General features: G+C 37.1%; 1 protein-coding gene across 2 annotated transcripts in view; it reads right to left on the reverse strand.

The window, feature by feature from the left end:
• Window positions 1–21,370, reverse strand: part of fig4a (FIG4 phosphoinositide 5-phosphatase a) — an 82,309-nt gene extending 60,939 nt beyond the window's left edge. The window contains exons 1-8 of one of the 2 annotated variants that reach the window (XM_047388838.1): window positions 21,183–21,370; window positions 20,938–21,057; window positions 14,662–14,760; window positions 11,691–11,814; window positions 5,826–5,982; window positions 2,741–2,791; window positions 2,036–2,199; window positions 836–964 (exon numbers count right to left, since the gene is read on the reverse strand). In XM_047388838.1, coding sequence (XP_047244794.1) covers window positions 836–964; window positions 2,036–2,199; window positions 2,741–2,791; window positions 5,826–5,982; window positions 11,691–11,814; window positions 14,662–14,760; window positions 20,938–21,000 — 787 coding nt within the window. In that variant the 5' untranslated portion in view covers window positions 21,001–21,057; window positions 21,183–21,370. Of the gene's footprint in view, window positions 1–835; window positions 965–2,035; window positions 2,200–2,740; window positions 2,792–5,825; window positions 5,983–11,690; window positions 11,815–14,661; window positions 14,761–20,937 lie in introns of both variants that reach the window. The other variant, XM_047388837.1, reaches the window with a different exon arrangement.
• Between the last annotated feature and the right edge of the window lie 54 nt (window positions 21,371–21,424).

Raw genomic sequence — 21,424 nt, forward strand, 5'->3', positions numbered from 1 at the left:
TATTTTAAATGAACAAAAAACAAAAGGTAGCCCAAAAATATTTATTTGTTCAGAATCAGTCATTGCTGAAATTAATAATAGCAAAAAAATAACATATTTCACTCTGTTTGATTGGTGCTGATGTTAAATTACTTGAAATTTTAATCTGAGCCTACGGCTGACTTTTACCCAAATCAATCAGTCTCCTTATGCTTTTTAGCACTAGCTCATGAATCATAGCAAAAGCTGTTCAGAAGTCCAGAGGAAATTACTCATCTGGTACCAATTTAGTGGCATGCATTGAGAGTATTTATTTAAAAGATCCAGAAAGACTGGATATAAATGTATTAAAGCTTATGTATAATTACAACACTGACTTTGCTTTCGATCCAAAAGGCACAATAAAACGTGCACAATTAACTTGCTCCCAGTAGATAACAGATGGAGAGGTTATGCAACCACTATTGTCTGTATGCCTAAACCACCAAATGTATTTAGCTCCAGTTTAGTTACCAGATCTTGCAAATTCTGCTTTGACTCCCACACTGCTGTTCAGTGTGATCCATGTGCTCTGATGAAGATAGTTCAACAAAGAGAGAGATGGTGACCAAAGACAAATGCAGCTGTGTTGGTTGGGTATGTGTGCTCACTAAAAGCAGACAAAGCCATCACATATATTCCCTAAATACAGCCTTAGCAAGTTAGTATGTGTATTTTTCATTAGTCATATATGCTTTTAAGTCTTCTTAAAATTAGTAGAAACAGTACAATTGTTCTAGCGAGTGGACAAATCTCTTTTAGAAACAATAAGGAAACTCCTATCAAATAAAACCAACCCAAAGCTTAAAAAGGATACTGGACTGCCCACAAAAGCCATGGATTATGTACATGAGCCAGTCCGGATGCACAATGTCCTTGATTTTCTCAAGGAGCTTCCCGTTCCACACGTACTTGTAGTACGGCTTGTTCTGAATGCCGTAAACCACTGTGGCAGAAAATCAGACAGCACATAAAATCAGCGAGTCATTTTACAAACCTGGGTTCAGTCCAAATATTCAACTGGAAAACTGCATATTTAAAAGGAAAAGACCGGTCATAAACCATGAAGTGCATTTAGTAACTTACAAAGACGGAACCAAAAGAACCAATGAACCAAAATATGAGTTGTAATGTAGAGAAAAAACATTAATTTGCTTTACTGTGGTAACTGAATAGTCTGACCATAGGTCTTCTGGTTTTCTGAACAAAGACTTTTACAATTACATCCTGCAGGTTCACTTGACATCATACTACACGTGTATTCTCAAAATGTAAAAAAAAGATAAACAATACAGTGATCAGGTTATTCCTGTCAGTTACCAAGTTCTGTTTTCTTTGACGTCTTACCTGTCGATTGAAGTAATATAGAAAAGCTGAAAAAATAAGTAATACTTCTAGGTATTAATGAATGACAAGATTATCCACATGTGTTAATTACAGTATATGATAGGTTTATAGAAGTCCAACCATTTTCCTGCATTTCACATGTACATTAGTACACAGTATTTACTTAAAGCTGTATACCTTCTTACATTATTGGGAGATAAAGCCAGATATACAATAGTATAATTGGGTAATTTGGTTATATGTCAGATTTTTTGTCTAGCTATATGTGGTTACTAAAATAATATATCCTTTATAAAATGTAATCCTTTAATAAGTTAATTCCTCAGATCCTCAAATTACATTCTCATTTAGTTATTTTCCAACAGTTATTTATTGCAAATAGGTAGTGTATTTCCTATATATATGTTGAAATTAGATTATAGATGTTTACTTTTTTGCATTGTATGCTTTGTTGTAGTACTTTTGTTCTTTCAATTACCCTTTCTGGGTTAGACTCGGCCTTCTTTTCAGTCTGTTTTCCATCCACTTATTCTTCAAACAGTCTAGCTTCTCTCTTTCTGTTTTCATCGTACGTACAAACATGACCTCCACTTAAAAACCGAAAGTGGCCGCTCAGGTATACTTGAGGCAAGACATTCAACAAAGGTGACAGTGATTCACCTCTGCTCACCTTGTGTAGGCAAACCTTCATCCTCAAAGATGTCAAAGCTGTCCTGCTTGCCCTGTGCGTGCACCTCCTCCTTGGTGGAGGGAGCCGCAGCCGACCACAGTTCATAAGGTCTTTGCAGCAATGTCAGGTTGTACTGCAACGAGTGGCTCAGGTCATAGCTGTAGCTGCAGGGCACAAAGGCAGTGTCATGTGAAGCATGAACATGCTGTACTGTCCCATAATTCACCTCCACCCATTTGCTATTGCTACAGAAAGAGATTTGAACCGTAAGAAATATCAAAAACATTTCACATCAAGACTTGCTAACTTAGACAAGGAAATGATGTTTAAAAGTGATGCATGCACATTGATCTCCTATCTTTACACTGCAAAAGCAAGATAGATATGCATTATTAATTTTTAGCCTACAAGCATTGCTTTGAGTTTTGTAAAAAAAAAAAAAAAAAAGGCTACTTTTGTTTATTTTACATCCTGACTGAGAGAAGCAGCTTGTCTAAAAATAGAGTAATATTCAAAAATACTGAAGTAGCTATGTCAAAAAATGAACTTGTAATAAACTGAAATGAATCTGTTGAAATTAAGACCCAATCTTTGTTTTACTAAGTAAAAAGATGAATTGCGCAGAGGTGTAGGCTCCCATAAATGTAGAGCTAAACTCAAGAAGGCTTTTGAGGCAAACAATTTTGACTCCAGTTTTTTTCTTACCTGAAGTAGAAGTTGCTGGAAAGGTCCACATTCTGAAAGATTCGCACGTATCTTTAACATGAAAACACAGTCATCAACTCAGCTTTCCCAAATTAAAACAATGATGAGCTACAGTACTTATCTTCAAGCTTCAGCAGGCAACCTTCAAATCTAAAAAACTTTATGCAGCTCTAAATCTGAAGCTGTCACATCAATGTAGTTATGAAGTATGTATGTCACTTATGATGTTCGGCATGCTGAGGTGAGCAAATCTTTATCAGTGTGCTATTAGATAAGGACATGCGACATCACATGGGCCATTGACACAGCTTCTGAGTAGCTCTTGTTTTGGTAATTAGCATTTGTGCTGTATATACAAACTATAATGCCATGTCACAGAATGTTTAAAAAGGTACAAGAAAAAATGGTGCCAACCTTCGCTTAGTCGGTGGTTAAATTAAGGCTGGAGCATTATTTACTAAAAGCTAGGTATCTTTTAACTCCACTGAAACGCGAGTCAAACATGCAGTAGTATGATGGAGGTATAAAGATCTTTGCACAAGGTGGTTATGTGATACTGCCACTAGGGATGGGTAATTATCATATCATTTATCATCTGCCAAAAGTGATTATCGTGATGAAAAATATTTAATGATTAATTAATTGATGGTGTTTGCTAAATCCCTAAAACTAAGTATGGCTGAGCATGTTCCTTTGCTGTTTGCACTACAGTTTTGCACAGATTGTTCTATTAGAGCATCAATAAATATATATTTGAAAACATGATTGAATGCAATTACTGATTACTATAGATGCCGTGATCAATATAACTGAAGTAGCCTATATGATGCTTAGTTTCATCTTTAGAGCCCTACTGGTGGTTGTTGAGCTCTGACTGCATGCGGTGAAAGATGTCCATAATGAGGACTCACTCTTTTAAGATGCCTCAACTTTTCACAAGTCAACCACTGTGTACTTACAGTCAACTTTATCAACCCCACCCCATATTGGTACTTCCAAAACCCACTCCGAGGTGTACAGAACACATCTGGATCCTGGTTTGAAAGCATCATCTGAAAGGGGCAGTAGAAACCAACCCTTTTCTCTTCTAAGACAGGAATACTAAGAAATTCTGAATAAATGTACCCATTTGTTACAGTTATTTTAATCAAGTAATTTAATTCTTGCGCACTTTAAATTGTACTCCAAGTATTTTGACCTTTGTCTTCTTAGGTGACTTCCCTGAAAATGACCTCATTTTTGTTTCAAGGGTTTCTCCTACTATAAAAAAACAAACTTGGCCAGATTAAACCTAAACTATGCCAACTTCAAAACAGCTTGCGTAAGTGGTAACAGGTTGATGTGGACAAATAAGCATATTCACACAGTACAGACCAAAGGTTTGGACACACCTTCTCATTCAAAGAGTTTTCTTTATTTTCATGACTATGAATATTGTAGCTTCACACTGAAGGCATCACAACTATGAATTAACATGTAAATTATATACTGAACAAAAAAGTGGAAATATGTCTTATATTCTAGGTTCTTCAAAGTAGCCACCTTTTGCTTTGATTACTGCTCCGCACACTCTTGGCATTCTGTTGATGAGCTTCAAGAAGTAGTCACCTGAAATGGTTTTCCAACAGTCTTGAAGGAGTTCCCAGAGATGCTTAGCACTTGTTGGCCCTTTTGCCTTCACTCTGCGGTCCAGCTCACCCCAAACCATCTCGATTGGGTTCAGGTCCGGTGACTGTGGAGGTCAGGTCATCTGGTGCAGCACCCCATCACTCTCATTCTTGGTCAAATAGCCCTTACACAGCCTGGAGGTGTTTTTGGGGTCATTGTCCTGTTGAAAAATAAATGATGGTCCAACTAAACGCAAACCAGATGGAATAGCATGCCGCTGCAAGATGCTGTGGTAGCCATGCTGGTTCAGTATGCCTTCAATTTTGAATAAATCCCCAACAGTGTCACCAGCAAAGGACCCCCACACCATCACACCTCCTCCTCCATGCTTCATGGTGGGAACCAGGCATGTTGAGTCCATCCGTTCACCTCTTCTGCGCCGCACAAAGACATGTGAGCCAGTTTCTTTGTAGCGCTTGATGGTTTTTGCGACTGCACTTGGTGACACTTTCAAAGTTTTCCCAATTGTTCGGACTGACTGACCTTCATTTCTTAAAGTAATGATGGCCACTCGTTTTTCTTTACTTAGCTGCTATTTTCTTGCCATAATACAAATTCTAACAGTCTAATCAGTAGGACTATCAGCTGTGTACTGTATCCACCTCCTGCACAACACAACTGATGGTCCCAACCTCATTTATAAAGCTTGAAATCCCACTTATTAAACCTGACAGGGCACACCTGTGAAGTGAAAACCATTTCAGGTGACTACCTCTTGAAGCTCATCAACAGAATACCAACAGTGTGTGGAGCAGTAATCAAAGCAAAAGGTGGCTACTTTAAAGAACCTAGAATATAAGACATGTTTTCAGTTGTTTCACACTTTTTTGTTCAGTATATAATTCCACATGTGTTAATTCATAGTTGTGATGCCTTCAGTGTGAAGCTACAATATTCATAGTCATGAAAATAAAGACAACTCTTTGAATGAGAAGGTGTCCAAATTTTTGGTCTGTGCTATACATCTGCATGCACTCAGTGGCAGGTGTTGTATTATGTCTGAACTATTTTCAAAGGATTTCCTTTCCAACAACCTGCTAAAAAGTGATTCGTTTTTAGAAATTAAGTTTAATCAAGGCTGGAGTTGGAATTTAATGTTATTTTTGACTGTCTGTAGGTGTGAATGAACTAAAATCCAGACAGAATGTTAAGGAGAGCAAAATAGAAAGCATTCGATGACAGGAAATACCAAAAGCAGCCTAATTAGTAAAAAGTTGCTCTGCTGTATCTAACTGATTAAAGCATCTTAGAATAATGAAGGACTATTAAATCACCTTTTAAGAGGAAACACAAATTAAGAAGTGAATCACGGTTTAACTTTGTAGACTGCCAAAAGGTCATCTTAATCTTAATTTGCACTCCATTATATAAAAAAGTAAAAAGTGTGAAGGGGATGATGGAGCGAATAAAACCACACCTTGCTTCATCCGGATGTGAGACTCTGACCGAGTCATTGGGGATGTAGATCATGGTGGTGTCCTCAATTTTGTAAATGGAGTGGCCGCCAATATCAGCCATCTTTCTGCGCTTGGTGATCAGTACAATGTAATAACCCTCGAGGAAACGCACAAAGCCTGCAAAGAAGGAAAACACACACACAGAAGAGTGCAGATTTCTTTTTAAGAAACACATTCAGTGATTTTACGTTACAAACACAAACTTCAATGTACTTTATTGGGCTTTTATGTGATCGATCAACATAAAGTAGTGCCTAATTATATAACTATGAAAAATGTGGTGTGCATTTGTGTCCAGCGTTCCAGTAAATGCATTGTAGGACCACCTTTCTCTGCAATAACAACGGCACATCTTTTGTAGTATGTAAAAACTGAAGTTTGTACTGTATTCTTTTATAGAAGTAGTACAAGCTTAGTCAAATTGAATGGAGAGTATCTGTGAACATCAAATTTTAGGTATAGCTACAAATTCTAAATTAAATTTGAGACTGGACTTTGACTGAGCCATTTTAAAAGGAATACGCTTTGTACTAAACCATTCCATTGTATCTCTGGCTGTATGTGTAGTGTCAGTGTCCTGCTGGAAGGTGAACCTCCAACCCAGTCTCAACTCCCTTGCCGCCGCCAGCAGGTATTCTTCAGAAATAAACCTTTTCTTATCTCCATCCATCTTTACATCAGCTCTGACCAGGTTCCTTCCTCCAAGTTCAAGCAGTATGAAAACTACTCCAAGGCACGGTTGCAGCAAATATTCCAGATTTAACTTCTTTATTTAAATTTTATTGAAACTGTTTGACATTTCCCCCACTTTTAGCACATCCTTTAATTTCAAGCAATAACTCTTAAACATAATGAAATTAAATAACCAGGGATATAGCGTTTTGCATTTCGGCCAAACAGTTAATTTAGGTCTCATCTGACCAGAGCAAGTTCTTGCACTGTTCACCGTCACAGCTTGTGGCAAACAGAAAATACAAGGATCCACTAATCTGTGGATCTCTGCAGCTCTTCCAGAGTTACCATGAGCCTCTTTGCTACTTTTCTAATTTATACTCTAATTCTCTGACCTGTCAGTTTAGTGGGATGGCCATGTCTTTTTAAGTCTGCAGTTGTGCCATACCCCTTTGCTTTCAAATGATGGATTGAACAATGCCTAAGGAGATGTTAAAAAAATTGGATATTATTTCATAACTTAACCCTGCCTTAAACTAACTCATAACTTTTTTTCTGACCTGTCGAGAGCATTAGTTGTTCTCTAACACAACCTTTGAGATCTTTGCAGAACTTCTGGAGGCTAATGGATGCACTGAAAATTTTAAAAACCATGTATCACATTCTTTCTATAGACAGACACAATTATGTACTACTCTGTGTTTTTGCATCACACAAATCCTATTAAAACATTGACATTTGTGGTAGTACTGAGGCACTATATGGTTCCAAATGTTTGGTGACATAAGCTGACCCACAGCGTTTACTGTATGTAATCATCTAAAGGTCAATAGTTCAATGCAAAATCTCTAAACAGGCTGATAAGTATGTAAGTGTTTTAGTTTATTCAACCTATTAGCAGAGGTTTATTATGAGTCTCTGACTCATTTCCTTTTGTAAATATAGTCTATTAATGCATTTATGCTTATAATTAAATTCTGGCCAAGACACAATCCTGCAACAAGGTTAATTATTTGCTTTTAGCTATGGCTCACGCTTTTTTTCTCATTTTTAACACTTCATACACTAGTATGTTTGCATGGTATTTATAGAAATGGCTCACAAACCCAAATAAATCAACATAAAACGGTTAGTCACCTCTACAATAATTGTTACCCCATTGGCCGCTTTTAAACTAAATATCATATACAAGTCATTCAAGGCATTCAAAGCTTTTTATTATTACTTTAATGGTTCTAACATTAACCCTGAAAAACATACCTGGCTTTATGCAAGTTGTTTTGTTATTGTAAGCTGATAATGTCCAATGTTTTTAAATAAGTTATTTTAAGCAGAACTCCTTTTCTTTCAGGGCACTGTGTTTCGTTACCAGGAGACTGGGTCGGAATGACAATACCAGTATATGACATTGAATAAAAATATACTTAGAATGATGATTCCTAATAAATACTGTAACAAGAAAGGTACCAGGCAGAGTCTCCCAGGAAACACTGTAACCCACGTGGGTGCATCACTCGTAATATTATTAAGGGCCTAAACAATGGTTTGTGAACGGGGATGGAAAATAAACAATTAGATTGTCTAAATGTCAAAAACAGAACATGCTAGTATCAGTGTGACCATTTAATTTGATGCTTTAAAATAAATTCTCCTCTGGCAAAGGAGGATAGTGCACACTGAAGTAAGTGTGAAAAACAAAATGGTTAAGTTCCTTCTGGTAAATGTTTTTAGCATTGTGACTAATATTACATAAAATTATTTTTCTTTCTTTTATAGGTAATCAATCAAAAAAAACATATCGCAATACACAATTACAATATCACAAACGCTACAGAGCAAACTATACAAATTAAATTGAAAAATATTGTAAAAATTAAAAGCTGGAGCAACCAGAACTTTAGAATTGCATTTTACTTTTGAATTAATTATTTAGCAAAACAATCATATTTAACGAGACTTTGTAGAGTTCCGCAATCAAATTTTTTTTATTGATTTTTAAATAAAACTCACCGCAGGAGTTTGATCAATGCACAGATGTTGGTTTTTTATTCTCTGTTTTCTCATCGACAAGCTATCCTTCAGAGTACCTTTTGTAATTTTAAGAAACCTTTTCAGAGAATATTAATAAGAAATCAAATTCAAGTTTTTTATTTATTTTTTTTATTTATTTTGTGTTTATCATGAAAAAATAGATGTAGTACTGTGTACATAGTGCTGTGAAAAAGTGTTTGCTCCCTTACAGATGTGGCCTGTTATTTTTTTTATATTTTGTGTCACAATTCAGATCATAAAACAAATCAGTCAAAGATACCCAATTAAATGCAAAATGTATTTTTTCTTTCAAATGACGATTTATTTCATAAAGGAGAAAATGCTATCTAAATGCACCTGGCCCTTTTTGAAAAAGTAATTGCTCCCCTTCTTAAATTTTATATAAACTGAAATTTGACACCTGATTTCGGTACCTTGCCACACTTAGGCCTGGTTACTCCTTGACTTGTACAATCAAACAGTCTCTTAAATAGAACTTCTGTGATGATCTCAAACAGCAACATATTTTTCAGCAATCAAAACTAATTCAAGAAGAGCTGGAAAATAAAGTCACTGACATCGGACAGTCTGGAAAGGGTAAGAAAGCCATTTCTACAACTTTGGGAATTGAACCACAGTGAAAGCCATTAGCCTCAAATTATTGAAACATGGAACAATTTTAAAAATTCCCAGGAGTGGCTAGCCTAACAGAATTACTCCAAAGTGCAATGTCTTGTCAACCAGGAAGTCACAAAAGAACCCAAAACAACATCTAAAGCACCGCAGGCCTCATTTACATTACTTAAGTTCAGTGTTCATAACTCAGCAATAGGAAACAAATTAGTCACAAAAAAAAAACACTGCTACTCCCAAAAAGAACACAATGGCCTGTCTAACATCTGTCAAAAAACATCATGATGACCCCAAGACTTTAGGGAAAGTGGACTGATGAAACCGAAGTGGGACTTTTTCAAAGGTGTACGTTCTGCAGCATCTGACATAAAACTAATTACTAACTAGTTTCAGAAACAGAGCATTTTACTGACAGTCAAAAGGTCATAGTGTGAGCATCTAGGGCTGCTTTACTGCTTCACAATCTGGGTAACGTGCTGTGGTTGATGAAACCATGAATTCTGCTCTCTACCAGAAGACCCTGAAGGAAAATATCCATCCAGTTAATGACCTTTAGTTCAAGCATAGTTGGGTTATGCAGTCTAAATGTTTAAGCAAATAAGCAAATGAGGGCTTTGAAGTGGCCTAATCAAAGTCTGGACTTAAATCCAATTGAAACACAGTTAAATGACCTCAGCCAGATTGTTTAAGCTAGAAAAACCCTCCAATGTGTCTGAATTAAAACAATTCTGCAAAGAAGAGTAGGCCAAAATGGCTCCACTCAAGTTATCAAAAATGCTTAATGCAATTTGTTAACACATGTTGTACAATCAATTATAGGGTTTTCATAAAACGTAAAACTGTATATGACTGATTACTATTTTAAATTAGTAACAGAATGCTCCTGCCGCACTAAAGAAAAACAATCAGTTCAACCATCTAATATTTTGTCTACTATAAGATCCATATGACATATGGAGATTTGAGCACTCTGTATGTGTACAATGAACTTCACTACCACACTAATGAATTCACATATGAATGACTGTAGAGATGTTAATCATAAAAGGAGTTACACAAGCCTCCCATATCTTTTGAATTTTGACAAAAGAAACAGTGTCTAAAGAATTAGACCAAGAGAGGAAAAAAAAACTCTAAATATCATAATGAGCTGTAACTAGGTCTGTAGGTCAATAACAACACAACAGAGACAGAAAACTTGCTTTTTGTGTAAAACATAAAAAAGGCTGATCAATGAATATGTTTTTAATGCAGCATGATATAACTTTGTGTGTCACATTAATTTAATTCTTCGTGTTTCTAAAACAAATACAGTGAGTCATTTTTCAAATGAACTTTCCAAAATGTATTTTTTTTAAATACTTTTCTCAATTCTGAAATAGTTTAGAGATGATTTATTATCCTTGAATGATGAAATGAAGTGCGTTGTATAAGAAGCAGTAGTTTTAAATCCGACAGAAAATTAAGGAATCACAAGAAAAACCTAATTTATGCTTCAAAGCACAGTCCCCTGACCTTTATCAGTTTTTTTCTTCCAAACCAAATGTTTTTTGAAAAACAGTACAAAAAATAAATAAATAAACAATACAAATGACATAGCAATTTTTCCTCACAAAAAACTGCCAGTGCTAGTCTAACACATACATGTCAGGTACCAGTTAACATAAGATCAGCGCTTTTGGACTGTGCGTAGAAGCCAGGCTACCAGAATAATGTTTTTCCTAAAGCATACACTTGATGGTTTGGTAAAAAGTAGGGCTGCACAATATATCATGAATATATTATGATAGCTGTATCAGTGCGTGCAATATTTATAATGCAAAGGGCTGTTTGGAGAGGCTAATATATTCCAATTGTTATAAACTTGCAACTTCATACTAAAGTAAAATTTTGCCAGTTGGACAGAGTTTCAAGGCAGCAGATGTTACACTGGATACAAATGCTCAAAATGCTAAAGGTCACAGAGAGATGGAAGCACAGGTGGAGAGGAAAGAAGAAAATAGGAGTATATCGTAACTGATATTGTCATTGCAATATTTACCATTATTAAAGCCATAGCAAGATTTTCTAATATTGTGCAGCCCTAGTAAAAAGCTATCTGGACTATGTCTACATCATAAAGACCATGTAATAAAACGTACACATAGTAAGATGTTTAAATACAACTACATGGTGTTTGATTTGATTTGAACGATTCTTCAAATAGGGTTTCCTGTTTGTATTAAGAATGTTTATTAGAAAAAGAAATCTGTTCGTGCATCACACGAGTGACCCAACAGGAAACTTGACATGTTGTCTTTTTACTGAAGTGAACTGCACCTCACAGCCAGGTGCTCCTTTTACTTCATCTTTTCAATCCCCTTTTAAATAAAAGCAAAACCAGGTCACCCACACTGTTTCTCTAAGGATAAGCTACTTGTTTGCATCATTTAACACTGTAATAGTCAGAATTATGCCACTTGGGGGGCAAGTGAACAAACTTTACTCACCTACAATGCCAAAAGCTGAGACAGCCCTGGACAAACCGGATGAGCCCTTTTGGCCCATTTTGGTGCGGTTCCCCAGGTCCAGGCGGCCCAATAGCTCCCGTACCTCTTGATGGTTATACACATGCTGCAGATACAAAAGCATACACAGGTAAAGATTTTAATAAGTTAAACTCAATGTCTAGATAATTGCACACAGAGAGATAATTACAAGCATTTATTTTTATTTTATTTCTTTTTCTGTTGTATTTTTTGGAAATATGAAAACCAAAATTCAGTCTCTCAGACAATTTGAATATTACATGACACCAAAACTGGATTTTTAATACTGAAATGTCAGTCTACTGAAAAAATAAAAAGTGCTGTAAAAATGGATTTCTCCTATTTTTGCTCTTTTGTCACACTTGCATGTTTCATAGTCGAAACCAAGGCCAACTTTATTTGTACAGTACATTCAAAACACCAGTGGTTTACAAAAGTACTTCATGAGCCAGACAAAACCTATAAGCAGGTTAAGTCAGTAAAACATTATAAAATCTATTACATCACCAGTAATTAAGAATCCTTAAAATCAGGGGGCTGATAAAGATAAAGTAGAAGTTTTGATGTCTCATCTTCCTCTTGATAATAATCCATAAATTCTCTATTGGGTTTAGGTCAGGCCAGTTGGTAGACTAATCAACATGGTATCATCATAGGATGGTGGTCAATAAACCAGGCATGGGAACTTTTGGCAGTGTTGCTAGGTGCTAAGTCCAGTTGGAAAATGAGATCAGCATCACCATAAAGCTCATTAGCAGAGGGAAGCATGAAGTGCTATAAAATTCCCTGGTAGATGGCTACGCTGACTTTGGACTTGATTACACAACAGACAAAAAGCAAAAGATGACATGGCTCCCCAAATCTACAATGACTGCGGAAACTTAACACTGAACCTCAAGCAACTTGGATTATGGGCCTCTACAATTTTAATAAAAAAGCCCAACCTGAACATGATAAAAAAGTTGTTCTTTTATATACCAAGAGTCAAAAATTCACACTTTGCATGCTGATAATATATTCAGCCTGTTGGATAGAGTGTCACTGCAATAGATGTCTAAATTCACACAAACAAAATGTGGAACCTTGCGTTTGGGTCCATATTCTTTGTTGAAACAATACTTGGTAATATTTACCATAAGAAAGCCTATTCATTTCCCTTTAATTATGTCACATCTGTGACGAAAATGCATTTGTGGGTTTAGTAGTAGAGTTGAGTAAAAAAATTCCCAAATCCTCCCTATCAATGCCTGACAGCTTATTTCACTATTGACACTTGCTTTGACCTTTTGGTACCCGAGGTGCTGACAATCAGATAACTGATTGGTGATTAGGTAACTTCAAGCTGGTGTTCCACGAAACAAATTGACAGCATTATATAGAGTGAGACCCATTACCATCTCTAAATAGAAGAAGTTACATGTAATGGGGTGTGTCAACGAGTACCCATGAAGCAGGTGACCCAAGCAGATGACAACACATAACAACCATTTCCTCACTCTAAGACATGCACCTAGGAACTGTAGACTTCACAAAAAAAGTATTTTGAAGATTTTCTTTCAAGGTCTGCAGCTCAATATGGATCTGCCTAGAAAGTCTGGAACAGAAAGCACACAGCTTATATCTGGTATGATGGGTACTGCAAGGAGGCCTGCCATAACTGAAATTCACCAGTTTGTGTTTGTGTTAACATCTGCACTTGAACCTGAACATGTGGAGGCGGTGAGTTCAGCGATGAGTCCAGATTCTGCCAAAAGCATTTGGATTGTAGGGTCAAAGTCTGTAGATGATGTGATGAACTCTAAGCTGGTTGCTGCACTAAGAGAGTAACAACTTTTGAGGGGGCAGGTGTGATAGTGAGAGGTGGCATCTGCCTCAAGGCTCGTCATCATTGGGAGCAAACTCCATGTAGAAAAATTTTAAGATGAGATTCTGCGAGCAAGTGGCACCATCATATCTGCACGGATGCTTGCCAATAAACAGCTATGTTGATCTGAGACCATCTCCAGAGTCTGGGAGTGGATAGGATGGAATGGATTGCCTGCAGTTCTGACCTCAACTCCATTGAACACTTGTAGGATCAGTTGGCTGACTTGCAACGATTGCTGCTTCAGAAATGCCATCCCACAGCAGTATGTGACTCCCACTCAGTAATGAGGCCCCTCTATGGTAAATGAATAAATTGTTAAATTGCCAATATGTCTTGCTTCTTCAAACTTCAATCATCCAGTCTAATAAACAACACCAAACTGGAATAAGCTGTTTGTCATTGACCGATAGGATTTGGCCACCACCTACACACTCAACTTTGCTGCTCTGCTCACAAATGCATTTTACTTAAAAATGTGGACCTATTTAAGAGGACATAAAGAGATAGTCCAATGAAATACGATTTATTGCAAAGTAGCAGTGTTATAAGTTAAGATTAATTTTTATTGCTTTTTGTCCTTAGTTTAAAGAGTAGTAAACAAGAAACTAAAGGTCAGAGAATTTGAAGCAATGTAATGACAGAAGAGAAAGAGGAGTAAAGTATTGCCAATGCTATATTTAAAACTATTATTGCAGTTGCATAATTTTCTAATAAGGTGCAACACTATTGAAAACCATCTTCAAATGCTGTAAAAGGGCAAAACAAATACCGCTTCCACATAACTGTTTTAAATATTCAAAATTGAAAACATGACATGATACATCTTTAGTCATGGATTCATCATAATAACACACACATCATGTCTGCAATAAACCCCAACACGACCGAAACCAAATCAACAACCAGCTCATAAATTCTAGAAATAAACAGCAGAGAATGAAAGAGGGAACACTCAGACATTAGATTTGGGACGGGCTCAGTGATTAAACAATCTCACCGTAGCCACACAATGCTGTTTTACATAAGCATTTACATTACTGGGTCTGGTGAAAAGTTGCTGCTTACCTTATCATCAATTATCACCAGATCCTTTGGTTCTGTGCGATCAATCTTTAGGACTCTGTGTTTGGTCTGTGCATGGTTGCTGCCAACCAAAAAGTATCTCTGGGAGGAAAAATAAAAACATTCATGTGAAGCTTCTTCTAAGCACATAATGAAGACAAACATAGAGTGTATAAAAAGACAAGACTTTATAGAGAAGGGTATTCTTATGCATAGTCATTCATTATTATGTATATTTATATTACAGTACCACTTGGTAGGTTAAGTTATAAGTCAAAGAAAAGGACATGCAAATTTATAATTTAAATTCATAGAAATATATTCCTTTCTACAGTACTTTACAGGATGAATGTTTCTCCCTTTATTTGGTGAGTGGGCTTTTATTTTAATTATGAATTATGACTCTGGTATGTCACCCATAATGTTGTGTGCATTTCAATATTTTGAGCAAAACTGTGCTCTTACCCTGCTAATTGAACCTTCACACTCTGTTCTTACTGGTGCAATGTACAATCAATGAAGACTGGCTACCAGGCTGGTCCAATTTAGCCATGAAACCTCCCACACTAAAATGACAGGTGTTTCAGTTTCATTGTCCAACCCCTGTAATTACGCACAGCAATATACTATATACTGAAAATAAAAAGTGACAACATGATAACAAAACGAAAACATAATAAGTTCTTCATCAGGACTTCCAGGCATGTCTCTTCTTGTCCTGTCATTATCTATGTCCTCATACTCAAAATGGCCAAACATTTGAAGGCCAATAAGAAGCGTCAAATTAGAACATCATGTATTCATACGGTTTGCAACTTGTTCTGTCCTGTTACACTGTTCCCAGTACCCTACTGAGCAATCGTTTTTACTCACAAAGGCAACTAAATCTACTGTTGAGTTAAATTATAGGAGTACGAGAATTAGTAAGATATGATAACTAAAGGTGGAAATGTTTCTGCTTTATAAATCAGATTGAATAAATTATAATCATCACAAAATTTTCTACTTTTCTACAAGCAACATTAAGTACATTCACTGGGAAAAAGAATAACCACAAAAGTACCTAAAATTACCTAAAGTAGGTACATTTTGGTAAAGTTTAAAAGTTGTGACAGTCAGAAACTAATTTCAGCTTGACGGAACTCCCAGGGCCGTCAATTTGACGGTTTTGAAAGTTTGACATGCCATAACTCTGGTTTATTAAAACTCTTATCTTCCTGGAATCCTAACTTTTTCTAAACCTGTGTCTTTTGTATTCCTATGTCTCTATTTTTAAAAAATAACAAAGTAAATAAAAGATCTAAGTATTACTACCTCTAACTACTACAGCTGCTATTTTGACGGCCCTATTATTTACATTGATATTTTTTTCCCTGGCTGAGTATAGGTGAGCGTTGCCAAGCAACCGGCACTCTAGAATGTAGTCTGAGAAGGAGATTGTTATGGAGCTAAATTGGGGCCATAAAGTTTGTTCAAACAAAAAACGTTTATCCAGAAGAAAACAGTTTGAACCTAAAAAAATAAAAGTTTGTTCAAAAGAAAAGAATTTGAACCTGAAACATTATTTTGAACCTCCCCCCAAAAAATTTGAAAACTGGAAAAAAAGTTTTGCAACTGAAAAAAGAAAAACAGATGTGAAACTGGAAAAAAACAAGTTCAAAACTACTTTTCAGATTCAAGTTTTTTTTTTCGAACTTGCAGATTTTTTTTTTTTGGGTTAAAACTTTTGGCCCTGTTTAGGTGTGGGGGGCGGGGCCTCAGATCACGGGGGTGCGGAATCATGACTGACAGCTCAACACAGCGGCTGAACAACATATTCCCAGCTGTTGCATTCAGGGACCGTGGGAACTGGAATTATCTGTAATACATCAATGATTTGTGATTGGTTTTGAAAGATAACATGCTTCACCGATAGAAGCAGCTTACGTGAATACACGACGCGCATCTCAGAGGAGAAAATATGATCTTGACAGATTTGCACAACATTTTAAGTCCGTGTTGGAGATTTCCCATGCTCTCAACATCAAGCAAAAGAACCACCAGACTAAGCTGCAGCAATGAAACCAGATGCAAAACGAACCGGTATTTTCCAAATATCCTTGCATAATTAAGCCTGGACTTGTTTTCACATGGACTGGACTCGGGTTTCGGTTTCTGGTGCATTTTTGATTAAAACGTGTTTGGTCTCCATTTAGTGAAGTGACTCACAGCCAGGTGCAAACTGCATATATATATATATATATATATATATATATATATTTGTATATATATATTGCCTGACTGGAGCAGAGGAGGGGTTTGTCCGAGCTACCTCACCCTGTTGGCGGTCAGACCTCTCTGAGTTTCTCCGATCCTTGGTCCCCAGAAGCAATCACACTCTATCTAACACTGACTCTTAAATGAACGACTCTCAAACAGTTTCTGACTTTCAGCTCCTTTAATCTGAATTAGGCAAAGGAATGATTACAGAGATCAGCGCCGAGGCTCGTCTCCGACCGTCGCGTCTGTGAAAGGATGAGAAAGAGCCCCGATAGAAGGTCACATGTAGTTTTATATTGGATGCGCCCTCCCTCAGTGTTTATCAGTAGACTGGTGTGTCACCATTGTGGTGTCTATCTAGTAGATTGTGTAGTAGCTGGTGTCCATCCTTAATCTAAGTGTGCTGCTGCATTCTAATCAAACCAGTTACAGCTTGCTCCACCATCAAACCAAGTGCCCCAGCCACAGGTCATTCATGGCAAACCTTGGGCCATTTATCTTTGTAATGTGTGTCGATGAGCATTCTTATCCTATTGTAACAAAAAGGAAACATTAGAACTTATACGTTATATCATTATGGTATAAGTGGGAAAAACAGCTATGAGTCATATAAATAAAGGTTATCCTTAAGAGGTTGATATGGCATAGTTTAGGGCACAATGGTCCAGAAAAATATCAGCGCCCCAGAAACTGTTGCCTCTTGCGTACTTGATGTTGCACTCGCCCTGCGTCTGTGCAGGGCGGTGGGCCGGTGGTTCAGCTCGTGGGCCGGTGGTTCATGGGCTGAAGTGAACCACCGGCCCAGCGCCCTGCGTCTGTGAAAGGCAGTTATTAAAAGCTAAACATTCACAAAATAAGAAATGCCTATGCCAGCGGTCCACCGGGGATTTCCCCGGTTGCCCCGTATGCCAGTTTGCACCTGGCTGTGAGTAACTTCACTAAATGGAGACCAAACTCGTTTTAATCAAAAATGCACCAGAAACCCAAACCCGAGTCCAGTCCATGTGAAAACAAGTCCAGGCTTAATTATGCAAGGATATTCGGAAAATACCGGCTCGTTTGGCATCTGGTTTCATTGCTGCAGCTTAGTCTGGCGGTTCTTTTGCTTGATGTTGAGAGCATGGGAAATCTCCAACACGGACTTAAAATGTTGTGCAAATCTGTCAAGATAATATTTTCTCCTCTGAGATGCGCGTCGTGTATTCACGTAAGCTGCTTCTATCGGTGAAGCCTGTTATCTTTCAAAACCAATCACATATATATAGAATATCGATGATGTTTTACAGATAATTCCAGTTCCCACGGTCCCTAAATGCAACAGCTGGGAATATGTTGTTCAGCCGCTGTGTTGAGCTGTCAGTCATGATTCCGCACCCCCGTGATCTGAGGCCCCGCCCCCCACACCTAAACAGGGCCAAAAGTTTTAACCCAAAAAAAAAAAATCTGCAAGTTCGAAAAAAAAAACTTGAATCTGAAAAGTAGTTTTGAACTTGTTTTTTTCCAGTTTCACATCTGTTTTGTTTTTTTTCAGTTGCAAAACTTTTTTTCCAGTTTTCAAATATTTGGGGGGGAGGTTCAAAATAATGTTTCAGGTTCAAATGTTTTTCTTTTGAACAAACTTTTATTTTTCAGGTTCAAATTTGTTTCTTTTGAACAAACTTTTATTTTTTAGGTTCAAATTGTTTTCTTCTGAAAAAACTTTTATTTTTCAGGTTAAACTTTTTTTCGTTTGAACAAACTTTATGGCCCCAATTTAGCTCCATAGATTGTTGGCATCCTACAAATGGCTTCTAGAAGGATATTTTCTGCTCAAGAGGCATTGGAAATGCTTCAAAAATTACATGATTGTGATTCTGGGGTCGAGAGGGATTCTGACGGCTCTTTGTCAGCATTCAGTTCCAGTGAGAGCGGGTCAGAGAGTGAGCCTCCCCCGGCTAAAAAACACGAGTCGTCCCATTAGCAGGAGGTTGGGGCGCATTATTTCAAGGTAGTAAAAGTCTAGCCTATGTAACGATTTTATCATTTTAGGCTATAGTTTATAAATTAGTAAACTAATAATATATAAACTACAGCAACAGTACGACAATCAGCGCAGGTTCCGAGACAGGGAAACGAGCCAGGTCCCCAGTGCCCAGCTATAAACCCAGCAAACCAGCTCACTGGCAGGAGAGAAACTACAAATCAAGGTACTGATAATGGAAAAAGAAATAAACAATAAGTTAGGTCATAGATATAGTAGCCCAGTAACAACAATATATCCTGCGCTTTTATAGCGTTTTCATCACAAGACGAGCGCACAGCTGGGAAGGAGGAGGAAATAGGAACGGATGGGACTGTGTGGACAGTGGTAGGGGAGGAAGAAAGTAGAGGGAGGCGTCAGAGAGCCAGATCTAAGATGCCCCGACCGCGTTCCTCTGGTTGCTGGATGCCGAAATGCTCATCCACGTTCAGGGCTGCACTGTGGCTGAAGCCCGCAGAGTTTTAGGAGATGATTCCTCCTCGGACATGAGTGTGGATGAGCTGAAGGCATTTTTAGCACTAGTTTATGTCCACGGAGTGAAAGGGGGGCGTACTATTTTCAGTACTATTTATAAATAATAATATAACATAATAGGCTTTGATCAAATACTATTATTATTTCTTGTCAAAACCATAATTTTATAGCGTGCAAGAAAACCTTTAGCTTTCTGACCAATGTAATGCGATGACGTCATCACCGCCCTCGCACCCAGAATGCTCGCCGTCAAATTGACGGGCTCGGGAGTTCTAGTAGAGTTAGAATTCTGGGAGTCATAGTGTTAAGATCAAATCTCAGGAATAAAAATGATCCCAAATAAACATCTGCTGCCATCTAGTGTTTACTGAAAGATCCTTACAATGTTATCACAGGCCCCTACCCTTCTCCAGATTCCAGGTTCCCTAAACACTTTTCCGTGACAAAATTCCATACTTTTTCTAAATCAAATTTTCAGTTCTGGCTCCCTTTTGAACTCATTTTCAAAGCATAAATACAAAACCTCACAATGAAGTCATTGCAGGTTCTCCTACAAAGATCTGCCTTTGAATTAGGAACCTGCAAAAAGACGGTGGGACAGACAGATAGTCTTTAACCTAGAAAATACTAAAATCATATTCCATGCTGTACATTAACTGGCTATAGGTGAACATTAAGGATTAGCAGTGGTTACGTATAATAAAGATAGCCATTCTGTTTCTAAAGGTTTTAAATGTTGTCTTTAGCATTTCATGCCAAACTTAAAGAATAGTCATTACTTTGAACTGTGCTAAAATAATCCAGATTTTAAGTAATCATAAACAACATAAGAACCACAGGGTATGTTGGGTCTTTCAAAGTTTGCTTCTGGGAATTGGCCTATTTTGCAGATGTAAACTTAAGACCAATAACCCTTGGTTCTACTGGAGGTTTAATTCTGTTAAAAGAAAATCATTCATTTCATCAGAAATAAACTGAGAAATGGGAGCAGTGAAGAATACTGATTCATTCCACTGTCACCACATGCTTGATCAGGATGAGGGCTCAGTGAAAAGTCAACATCTTGATACCATGTTTTGGGCTTCCTCTGATAGATTTTTTTTTTTTTTACCAATTGGAATAAGATAATCTACTGGATTTCACTGTACTTTATTAAATTACACTCAAATTGAAACCAATATAAACCTGCCAAAATGGCTTCATTGATTTGTATTGCTTTGATTATGTATTGGTTTATAACCGGACATGAATTTGGTCCGTTTATCTTGTAGTAGTATGAGAGGACGATTATTGTTAGTTGGCATCTTGTAAATAAACTTAATTGAAATTATTTATCAAATAAAGGCAAAATGCTGTTTTTTATTTTGTAAGAGAAGTGTCCTGACTTTTTCATTTGATTTATGCTTTTAATTCAAACATTCATACACAGTAACATAACAGCAGAAACTAATCCTAGATGCTCCTATTAACCAAACTGATAAGATGTTTACTTTAGTGTGGAAATTCTTTAGTTGATTTAAACTTACTGCTCTTGTTTCGTACAAAACCATCCTCTGGATCCCACTGATGATAGCTGCTGTTTGAGGCATTTTAAGTCCTTTAAACTCAAAAGGTCGAAGTATAGACAGACAAGCTGCAGGACGAAACTAAACAAACATATAAGTCCAAAACGTCACAATAAACGCATAAGACGAAATACTCATCAGAAACTAACTCAGACTTTTGTCTTGGCGATCTGAATGAATCTGCCAAACTAGCTAACATTACTCACTCAGTTAGCCAGCTAGCTACCGAAAGCAACAGTCGTTTCCATTGATACTTATTCTCATTTCTACCGGAGTTAAATCTGCAGTTTTAAGTGTTTTTAGCAAGCTGCTTTAATACACAAGTCGATTTAAATCGGAGCGGTCAGAAACCATAAACATGCTACATAAAATACTTGTAGTCATGTGATTGCCATAAGTCAGTTATCAGCTGATACGGTGGCTCGCGGAGTCAAAAATATCAAGGGGT

This window comes from Girardinichthys multiradiatus, chromosome 15, assembly GCF_021462225.1.
Source record: "Girardinichthys multiradiatus isolate DD_20200921_A chromosome 15, DD_fGirMul_XY1, whole genome shotgun sequence".
Taxonomy (NCBI): Eukaryota; Metazoa; Chordata; class Actinopteri; order Cyprinodontiformes; family Goodeidae; genus Girardinichthys; species Girardinichthys multiradiatus.